Source organism: Sinohyriopsis cumingii, chromosome 16, assembly GCF_028554795.1.
Source record: "Sinohyriopsis cumingii isolate HCF-2022 chromosome 16, ASM2855479v2, whole genome shotgun sequence".
Lineage (NCBI taxonomy): Eukaryota > Metazoa > Mollusca > Bivalvia > Unionida > Unionidae > Sinohyriopsis > Sinohyriopsis cumingii.
The window spans coordinates 8,242,364-8,254,394 of NC_142976.1; the positions used below are offsets into that span (position 1 = coordinate 8,242,364).

The window sequence follows — 12,031 nt, forward strand, 5'->3', positions numbered from 1 at the left end:
AAAGATACCAGGGAAAATGGTCCACTACAATGCTGGCTGACTACTGCTGGACACTCCTCAGAGATGCTCCCGAACAGCTGTACAAGAGACAGGCGAAGAAATCTAAGATGTAGTCAATGACTTGATTTTTTATAGGTAGGCTATTACAGTTGACCTTTTACTATTGGAATGCATTTCGTTATGTAAACATTAATTTCTTGCAGATTACAAAAAAACTAGAGCCAATTTTGCAATTTGACTGTCATATTCGTGTTCAGCACATAAAAATTGATAAGAATTGACTAATTTTATTTCAGTAACATGACTTTTGTAAAAATTTGTTGTCCAGTGTGGTCCTTAAGTGTCTTTAAATGCTCATAAATAGAACAAAACAAGCTAGTGGGTGAACAGTCGTTGGTTATTGTACTGGCATCATTTGTATGAACTTAAAGGACCTTCATGTCAGAATGCTTTCTGTAATATTTGGTCAATTCTACTGAATATTTTTTGAAGTTATTTAAAGAATTTTTCCATTTTATGTAATGATGGCATAATTGTATAGTGAATTGTCAGCATTGGTATAACTTGAAAGCCCTTATTCAGAGAGCTTTCTGTCAAATTTGGTCAATATCTGCTAAACACTTTCTGAAAAGACGTTGTTTAAATTTTGTTCTAATGTAGTAATGACAGTCACATTTGATGGTGGATTGACATCACTTGCAAAAAATTTGAAAGCCCTTATTGTCTAAATGCTTTTGTCAAGTTCAGGCAAATCCTTTTCAACAGTTTTTCATAAAAATGCATTTAAATATTTTTCTTCTTTTAGCAACAGTAGCCATAGATGAAGGCATGCATGCTGGCATCATTTATATTGTTCAACTGCAATTCAACAAAATCCTGGCTATGCAGTGCCAACTGAACTTAGGTATTCCCAAAGGCACACAAATTGCTAATGCAAAGGGTAAAGTCCTTAGGGCTATTCCTTGGAACCCAGGAAAGGCACTTGTAATGTGGGATACTCACTCATAGATGCAATTTAGAGCTTTCTTTTCATTTTAATACGAACTCCACGCATTCAAAATACACCGACATATATTTTTAAAAACTGCCTTCCCTGGGTACCATTTATGTTTAAATGGAAGAGCACTTATGATACAAAGTAAATTTTCTGATATAAACCACTCTTTTAAACAGTCCAAGACCTTCTGTTCTGGAACGTCAGGTGACACATCTCAGAGCAAATCATTTCAGAACATCATTACGGGACACATACCAGGGCAGAAAGGTTGTCTCCACTAGTATCCTCTTATGACAAGCAGAAGGATGCATCCAACCCATTCTACATGGAAATGCTCACTGAGCAAGTCAGCTAATACTTTTCCATAATTATTTGGGGTAATGTAATTTCACATACTGCTCTTGTAGACTTGAAAAGCATGCATTTGAAAAGTTCAGAAGCGTGATCTAAAGCAACGTTAAACCCTAATAACCTCATGTTCAATGGCAGGTAATGCAGTTACAACTAATTGCTACATCTCTCAGTGCAACATGTTTGTTGCTTTTAAATTTAACATGACGGAGACAACCATCTCATGGTCTAACAGGCAATTATTGATGTCTAATAAATTTAATTGCTGCCTTTCTGCTTTGTTTCCATGCATGACCAAAATTCTGAAAATTCCTTTTAATAATTATGTGTCCATTGTTTGAAGTTTTTAAGGCTGACTGTCCATTTTGCCTTCTTGATGTTTCATATGCTGGATAAAATTTCTACATAATGCTATGGGACCACGGGTGGTCAAGTGGTCTAAGGTGCTCACCTTTCCTCTGTCTGTGTGGATTCAAGTTTCAGGTTCAGTCAATGTGGGTATAAAATTTGCCAGTATTTTCCCTTGTTGGTGGTTATTCCTGGCTCTTCTGCCACCAGATATACCAGCCACTATGTGTAGCCTATCACATATTTAAAAATGGCATTATGCCTATCACAACAACAACATAATGCTTTAATGCAAAAGCAAATATGCAGGATCTTGCATGAAAAACAGAAAATTTAACGCATCTGAGGCACTCCTATAAAGTTAGTCTAGTTCCTGAAATATTGCACTGAATCTAACATGAAGAACCCAAAATGAGACCAAACCCAGTCAGGCCAATATCTAGATTTAACAACAATATTATTTTTGCTATTATTCCACAAGTCTGTAATTTAAAGGTAATTTCAGTTCTGACACAGTGAAAAAGTATGGGCTGGCATGTCTGCAACTTTCAAAGGCCTTTGCTTCTTTTAAATTTAGCAAATTCTGCAAAGTGGTTCTTTAGTAGATAGGTTTTTGTAATTTTAGTACAAGTGGCCATTTTTAATATTGGATTGGCGTAACAATTACAGCTCTGAGAGACCTTCATGCTTGGATGCTAAATAGAAAATTGAGTCAACATTTTTTGTGTGGTTTAGGAAAAGAAGTTCTAAGCAGCAAATGTTGATGGCAATGATGAATGTCAGACCATGACACAAGCTCACTTGGCCTAACAGTCAGGTGAGCTTAAGTTGGTTCAGCCAGGATGGGAACCTAAACCTTTGCAGTAAACATTCTTGGAGTCTATGCCTGTAACAGACATAACAACAGACCCTTGGGTACTCTTACAAACAGGTTTCAATGTAGTTCTCACCTGCATAAATGGTATTGCCTGCACTCCACCAAGGTTAGAGATCTTGGGTATATTTCCCAATAGTCTGTCAAGCAGCGATAGCCGCAATGAGTGCAATCTGAAAAGTTGAGAGACATTTTATCAGCACTGTATAAGGCTTCAAGCTGTAGTTCCAATTTAGTTGTTATACATATAGATTTTAATGTACTTGTACACAGACTAAAACAGTCCTACTGCTGCATGTTCTAGAATATTTACACTACAAGTTTAAATTTTGTTTTAAGTTTAGCTTTTATCTCAACAGAAATATAAACTTTGCATAAGAATTTATCCTACTGTCAAAATATTAGCCTTACACAAGACAAGATAGGATTATATTCTCTATAAGATCATGTGAACTTCATGGCTGAGCCATGCATGGAAAATAATAAAATATTCTACTTCTATCACTGCTATGTGGCATTTTCTCCTTCATACAGGGGTTCATAAAAATTTCAAATTAATTAAAATCCAAATTTAGTGGGCAATCCACATCATACACAGCTGCATTATTTATACGTTACCTGAAACTGTTTGATTCATATTTCATTTCTATTTAAGTTTGTAAAACAAAACTGAAATTACAAATAATACAAGCATAAAGTTTAATCTCTGTGTTTACCTTGCCGAGGTGTCTTGTTCACCATCAGTCATTTCTGGCCCTTCTCCATCATGTGGTAGAGAGCTGCTGGGCATACCTAGACTACTTGTCTCACTCCTGGCTCCAGTCATACCACTCTCACGGTCACGGTCTCCATATGTACTGCTTCGTCCACTTGCTGTGGAGATAAGAAAATAAAAATGTGTACATTAAAAGGATAGAACAGAATAATTTACATAAAGGTTACAAGTGTACCATGCCAGTTTACTTTCTACAAAACTATAAGACATGGATGAGTTTACATTTTATTGTCTACAAAAATGTTGGATCGGTCTAAGTGTTTACTAAGATAAACAACCTGTACAGAACTGCAAACCACTGTATGACTAATATTGTTAATATGTGTGGAACCATAAAAAGAAAAGAAAATACCAAACAAACAATGACAGTAGACTTAAATGGTAAAATTAAAATGGAGAGAGATTTATTGTATGCCAACAATTAAGACTGCAGCTTTTATATTTCACCAAAGTGTTCCATGGAACCCAGAGTCTGACATCCTCATTATGTCTGACTGATGGAACACCATATGAGAACAGGAAAGTCCATTTTACAGTATTTATTTCATTACTAAGAATATATTTAAAAACGTTTATAAATTGCCACAAATGAAACATTTGTGAAGTTTATCTGACGCTAACAGAAACAAATCACATAAGTTGCACCTGAGACCCCAAAAAGGCACCTTAAAATTTGTTAAATCATTTACATGTGAACTCTTTGGGTAATGAGAGTAGTATCACATCTATTTTTACGAAACTGCCTTCCATGGATACCATGCCCATAATGGAATTACCCTGAACAGACTGAAGAGAATGCATGCAAGAGAACAAGAACAAGATCATTAATTTAAATTTGTTCTGTTTTCTGGCTGTCCTTTATATACCAGTTTCACACTACTAAGGTGGCTAATAAGATTGGTTACCACTGTGATCTCCCGATTCCTCAGCACTTCCTGCACTTTCTGAACCAGCACTTCCTCCATGTTCTGCTGGGGAAGTTCTCAGTGTAGAACCATCAGTGGCAGCATTACTTCCCACCTCGTCATCACTACCTGGTGCTGAGGCAGTGGTATCTGATAAATGGCACTCCTCAAATGACACCACATTCTAAAATAAAATTTATATTTCATGTTTGTATATTGCTAATATTGAAACAATAAAGAAGTCAGCCTTGTCAGCTGATGAGGGTAATTACTTAGGTTAACTTATGATGGCAATTACATAGCTTAACTTATGATGGCAAAGACTTAAAAAAGATGAACATAGGAATAGACATGCACATGGATGTAGTGATCCCTATGTTGGTTGACATGATTTATACAGCCCTGAAGATTATTTTTAATTACATGTCAAAAAGTTTTGTCGACTTCAAGAAGTTTTCATTAAGTATTTTTTCTGATGGTAATTGCACTTCCTCTTTATGTTACTCTGCTTATTGCTGTTGTTGTTGTTGTAGGGTTTGGTGCCATTTTTCAGCACAAGATAGGCTATACATAGCAGCCAGTATAAATGGTGGAGGAAGAACCTGGGAAAACACCAGAACGAACCACCAACCCACGAGAAGCTACTGGAATGCTTTCTCACATACCCACATTTGCCAAGTCTAAGTTTCAAATCCATGCAGAGGTGAGATAGCAGTGATCCTAATGGTGAGCTCTTTAGACCACTTGGGGCCCCATTACTCTGCTTTTGTGTAATATTTAACATTTTCCCAACTAACTGTCACATTCCCCTTCAAAAAAGAAGTAAAAATTAATGTATTATTTCTAAATTAGGATTAAGGATAAAAGACGCAAAAATAATACACATTTCATTCAACATTTAATGAAAAACGTATGCTGTCATTTCGTTAAGAAATAGTCTCACAGATTTGAATTATTAAAATAGTCAATGTCAAAAACAACTTTACAATGATTATGGTAAAAAGAAGTCTTGTCAAATCCCTATGGCTACCAAAGTGAAGCTGATCCAAACAAAATTTAATATTAAGTGACTTGTTTTTCTGTTGGCACCCTGAATTGTGTGGCTCTGCCATTACTAACATTTTCATTTTTCTTTTTACAATACTTGCAGTGATAATGTTTCATACATTTTGTATATATTTAATTTTCAGTCTTAAAAAGTAAATTGTGAACAAATTACAAAGTAGTTGATTTGGCATTAAAAATTCTGTGTGGAAACAAATGATTATACAACCACAAAGTAACATGTGAGTGTCTGTGTGTGTGTGTGTGTGTGTGTGTGATTTGGACTTTTAATATAGCTTTAACAATTTTTCAGTCATATCAATACGATGTCTGCAGTGTGGCAGTTTATTGTGATGTTTAGCAATGAGGCATCATGCTGCAATGAGGCATCATGTCCCAGCCAGTCACATTATCCAGACACCAGGCCAACCAGCCCTAACAATAACCTCTTAATGCTGAGTGCCAATTGCAGCAGCTGCTAGTACCATTTTTTATAAGTCTTTGGTTTGAACCCATCCAACCAAGGCAGACACTCTAATCACTTAGGCCACCAGAGCAGTCCCACAAAGTAGCTGATTTGGTATTAAAAATCTATATGGGAACAAACAATTATACAACCACAAAGCAGAGGATTTAGCACAGAAAATCTACAAGGCAACCAAAGTAACTCAAATGCTAGAGTGTTGGACTCATAATCCAAGGATCATGAGTTAGATATTCAACTAGGCTAGACCTATTTGGCTGCCTTAGTGCGTCTCTGGGAAAGGCATTTATTTCCCATTTCCTCTGCTTGATATAGTAATAAGTGCCATTAAAACCAACAACCCCCATCCTTCCAAACAAAGAAACCCTGTAAATTCTTCATCTCATTTGTGATGTTGCTACAACCCTTGTAACACATGACTGATTCATTTGAATTTGGCATCTGACTTTTAACAATTCCATTCCTCTGATGACATGTGACAAATCTCATACTAATACATGTATGTAAACTGGAGATAAAGGTCTTTCCTACTGCTCTTATACATTGATAAACTAAATAATGTATCCTGTAAGCTTGATCTTTGACACTGAAATCTATCATCCCCAGAAATGCGCCATGTACATTAATGAATCTGGTTAGAAGTTTTCCTATCCATAAATTGTTTTCTTTCCCATCCAACATACGTAATAAACAGACTACTGTGACCTTGACCTACTGAACTTCAAGTCACTAGTGATATTTAACTCCTATGGTTGACAACTTTTCTTTGGGTGATTACCTCGGGAGTATTATATTACTCAGAAATATGTGCGATTCTAAAATTGCATCTAAAAGTGGTTATCCAAATTAGGAATGCCTTTCACTGGTACCATGTATATTTTAAAGGCTGAGCATACCATACACATTTTACTTCAAATTAAATGAATATTACTTCCAAGCTATAAAGCTCATCTATAGGTATAGATGTACACATATAGAATAACGAGTACTGACCTGTGCTTGTTCCCTGAGTCTCAGCCCCTGAAGTCCTTGAAGTCTACCTGACCCTGGCTGTAATACAACAAGTAACAATAGATTAGACAGTAATTATCACATAAACATTCAGAATAATCATCAATAACTGTATAAATTAGTATTTAATATTTATGAAACGTTCATGATCATTTAGTCATCATATTCCATGATCTTCTCTCTTTTTCCCTGCAACTTTCAAAAGAATGATTTATTTTTTATTCTGTTCATTATTAGAACTTGCAACTGAGTAACTCTCAGTCAATAAAGCATCATCATCATAATCATCATTATTATTATTATTATTATATTACTATTATGCTAAGCTTATCCCTGCATTAAAGAATATAAATCAGTGCTAGGCTAATCCCAGCATGAAGAACGTGTTCTATTTCAAATTACATGTATCATAACTAAAATAATCAGAATATCAAAAGACTATGGTACGAGTCCACAATGTTACCTGGGTTGATCCCTGTCTAAAGCAGAACGAAACTTTTTTAAGCAGACATGTCATTATTATTAGTACTGAATATAAATATCCAACAAAAGGAAGGCTCAGTTTATGGCAACGACATGAAGACATATTACAACTGGTATAATCAAAGTACAAGGGTATATCCCACAAAGTACATACCAAATCAGTGGTGTGGGCAGGCACAGAGAATTATTAGCTGAATGATGGACTCACAACCAGCTGTCAATAACTTGGATAGTCAATTAAAACTGATCATGTGATAGTTTCCATGCCATCTACTAAACAATACTGTTAGAAATTCACTTATATTAAAAGCTAAGAAATGCAGAAAACACCGAAGAGAAATGAACAAAGGTATAATAATGATGATCATAATTTTGTGTATAGAGGGTAAAATACCAGTGTACTTTGTGTGTTTCCTTTCTTATAAGGTATGCATTACACATTTCCTAATGTTGTGTATAAAATAAACATTACTACAAGCAACTTTTTTCTCTTTACTAACACAAAACACTGCAGCGAATTAAGGATAGGCTATAAACACATAAAAAATGGTTTGTGTGGCAACCTGTGCACTACCTCTACTAAATCTTCATAGCCATCAATAACATCAATGACCCATGAATGTTTGTTATGAGAAATTTTATTTTCAACTTTTAAATGCAACTGAAAGAATGAGAAGGCCATGACCTGCATCCTGAAACCACCTTTAAATGAAAAACTTTAGTCAAAATCTAAACAAATCATTTAACAGCATCATTAAAACAGCTCCTGCCACTACAAAAGTCATTCTTACTTTTCCACTTACACACTTCAACAACTAAATGTCTGAATAACTTGACATGATGAATATCTGAAAAACTTGACATGATGAATACATGACAACTTGACATGATGAATACAATCTGAATAACCTGACATGATGAATACAATCTGAATAAACTGAAAAGGTGTTACCCTGTAACTTGATGAATACCTAACAACTTGACACGATGAATACCTTGTTTGAATAACTTTACATGATGAATGCCTATCAACTTAAAATGATGAATACCTGATAATTTGACACGATGAATACAATTTGAATAACTTGACACGATGAATACAATCTGAATAACTTGACATGATGAATACCTGATAACCTGACATGATGAATACCTGAATAACTTGACATGATGAATACAATCTGAATAACTTGACATGATGAATACAATCTGAATATCTTGACATGATGAATACAATCTGAATAACCTGACATGATGAATACCTGATAACTTGACCTGATGAATACAATTTGAATAACTTGGCATGATGAATACCGGACAACCTGACATGACGAATACCCGATCTGAATAATCTGACATGAGGATTACCCGATCTGAATAACTTTACATGAAGAATATCAGAACTGAATAACTGCAGAATGAATACCTGATCCTGCAGACTAAGAGCAATGGCAAGCTCCACCATGGTCTCATCATCAGCATCTGGGGGTATGTCCATCATGGCAGGGAAGTTACCTCCTGATCCAAGCAGAACCTCCAGTGGTATACGGGATCGTCGTGACTCTGATGGCTCAATGACAATTGGTTCATTATTCTCCTGTGATCAACAAAAAATAGGAAAGTATTTATTGGTCATTTATTTTGATTGAGAGAATACTCCTGGTCCGTCCTTTATTGACAAACATGCAACCTATTAGGGCACTGTTTCATCAAAGAACAATCATAATCTTTGATTAGTTACTATTAATGATATTATTGCTCACATGTCAATATGATAATTTGCAAAACTAAATGAAAATACAAGGTTTTTTCTTGACCACCAAAGGCTACATTATCTTGTCATAAACAATCTAACTTTATTCTTACATACAAATGCTCCATTCTGAATGAAAATTCAGACATTTAAAGTATTTGTATATTCTTTTATTACTCATTTTTTTCACTGTCCCTCACTCTGGTGGCTTTACTGGCTGTTAGATTGACCCCATCTTTGTTTAGGATCAACTAAGTCTTTTTTTGAAAAGTCCCATGTTATCATGATCATCCATTTTGGAGAAGGAGTGATAATAAGATTTTCAAGATGGCTACCATCATGGATGTTAGACTGATATCAATTTAATTTACAACCAACTAGACACCACAAAAAAATCTTCTTGTGAAAACCCCATGTTGATACAACTTTCCATTTAGGAGTAGTGATAACATAATTTTTCTAAATGGATGCCATGGTGGTCATATTAGATGTCAAATTGGCACATTTTTCATTCTGGAGCAAGTAGAAATCATAATTCTTTTGGGGAAAACCATATAACTGTCCATCCAGTAGTAGCGATAACAAGATTTTCAAGATCATTGTCACTGTAGCCATATTTGAGGTTATAAAAACACCTTTTTCATTTAAGACCAACTAGACAACATAAAAGTCTTTTAGTGAAAACTTCATGTCAATGTGTTCATCATTCAGAAGAAGTGGTAAGAACATTTTGAAAATGGCCACTCTGGCAGCCATTTTGAATGGCAAATTGGCATACTTTCATTTAGGCAGAGAAAGATACATCCAATTATTAAATTTTGTTGTGTTTTGGGAAGAAATGGAAGAATCACCGAACCACAGGACACTACTGATAAGCTTTCTCACATATCGTTGCTGGCCAAGCCTGAGACTCAAACCCATGCAGACAAAGGTAAGATGTCAATAATCTATTAAAGGTGAGAGCGTTAGACCACTCTGCCACACAGGACCCCTATTAAGTTTTGTAATTCTAACGTAAATAACACCTCTAAACTTAACTAAACACAAAATTTCAACAGTCACTTAAACATGCTAAAGGTGTAGTACTTATCAAGGTGCATTCCCTCTGGATGATTTGCATGGTGCAGCAGGTAGCATGCCATACTTTCTACAGAAAGGCTGTGAGTTTGAATCCTACCATCAGACCTGCCAGGTTGACTGCCATAGTGTCATTGGGCAAAGGTTCTTTACTCCAATTGCCTTGGCACTAAATAACCTACTTGTATTTCTGTGCCATAAAACACCAAACCAAACCAAACCAAAACCAATCCCTCATTAGGTCGATGGCTATAGGCAATATGCATATAGCATGTCAATAACTTGTGTGGACATGGGTTCAATGCAAACATTTAACCAAAGCCAGTCAAAGACAAAAAATAGGTCATGGTAAGATTTTCATACTGCAAACAAAGATGCATATTGCTATTATCATGAACACAGCCTGAAATATGAAACACAACATTTAATGCAAGTCAGTGAGGATTATAATATGGATCATAATGACCTACTTCTGAATTGAAGGAATAGTGTGCATCAAGATGCATCCCTTTCACATGTTTCATATTTTTAAATAGGAGAGACTTTTCAAAGTATCAACCATCCCATCAAACCCCTATGAAGTCCCAACCTAAACATAAAAACTCAGCAAAAAGCATTATAATGTACAATGCAAGTTACCGTTACCATCTGCTTTAATGATTCTAGCATGAACTGTGCTTGAGAAAGAAACTTAAAACACAAAATGTAAAAGTCAGTCAAGCAAGAAAGATAGGACATTGTGACTTGGTAGAGATGAGCTAACGATGAATAAACAAAGACATCTACTAAAAAAACATAATCTGTGACTACTGACCACAATCTCATACTGGTCAAGACATCAACTAAAAACAATAATCTGTGCCTACTGACCACAATCTCATACTGGTCAAGACATCAACTAAAAAAAATAATCTGTGACTACTGACCACAATCTCATACTGGTCACGACATCAACTAAAAACAATAATCTGTGCCTACTGACCACAATCTCATTCTGGTCAAGACATCAACTAAAAACAATAATCTGTGACTACTGACCACAATCTCATACTGGTCAAGACATCAACTAAAAAAAAAAATAATCTGTGACTACTGACCACAATCTCATACTGGTCACCACATCAACTAAAAACAATAATCTGTGACTACTTACCACAATCTCATACTGGTCAAGACATCAACTAAAACAATAATCTGTGACTACTGACCACAATCTTGTACGGGTCAAGACATCAACTAAAAACAATAATATGTGACTACTGACCACAATCTCATACTGTTCAAGATCTTGCTCGCCCTCAACTTCTGCCTGTTCACTGATACTGACTGACTGGACTGTGGTTGAATCAGGCTTATCTCCTTTATTCTGATCTTCTTCTTCTTCCTCCTCCTCCTCTTCACCACCTGCTCCTAACATAGAAAATGAACTAAAATATACTGTGGATGGGTTTCTAATATTCCCGTGCACATAAGTGCTTGCAAAAAATACATTGCAAAATCACCATTTAGCCAGTTTGTAAATATATGCCAGATTCTAAACATTCCTTCTGTCTGTACATGTTGGTAAAACCTCATAGTCTTTGTCCATATTCTAAAAAAATCAGACATACTGTACTGTTTATCACATTCACTCATTCACAAGTTCTCAATCAAATTTCTTGGTACTTCATTATGATGCAGTAACCTAATACACTTTTGTGGCAAATTTACTTGCTACTTGGAACTTTCTCACTATAAAAAACCTTGCTTGCTTATATAATCTTCTGGTTGTAATAAATACAAACTTTGGATCTAGCATTGTTTTTGTGAACTTCTTGTTGTAATAAATACAAACTTTGGATCTAGCATTGTTGTTGAAAACTTCTGGCTGTAATATATACAAACTCTGGACCCCGTTTTGTTTCTATCAACCTCTGGTTGTAATAAATA

The 12,031-nt window shown here is 35.3% G+C and overlaps 1 protein-coding gene across 3 annotated transcripts in view; it reads right to left on the minus strand.

Moving 5' to 3' along the window:
- Positions 1-12,031, minus strand: part of LOC149779901 (E3 ubiquitin-protein ligase UBR4-like) — a 274,868-nt gene that overhangs the window by 125,042 nt on the left and 137,795 nt on the right. For all 3 annotated transcript variants that reach the window (XM_089936591.1, XM_089936589.1, XM_089936590.1), the window contains 6 exons: positions 11,367-11,512; positions 8,699-8,869; positions 6,772-6,828; positions 4,251-4,434; positions 3,287-3,443; positions 2,647-2,743 (listed from right to left, as the gene is read on the minus strand). In XM_089936591.1, the coding sequence (XP_089792717.1) occupies positions 2,647-2,743; positions 3,287-3,443; positions 4,251-4,434; positions 6,772-6,828; positions 8,699-8,869; positions 11,367-11,512 (812 nt within the window). The remainder of the gene's footprint in view (positions 1-2,646; positions 2,744-3,286; positions 3,444-4,250; positions 4,435-6,771; positions 6,829-8,698; positions 8,870-11,366; positions 11,513-12,031) is intronic.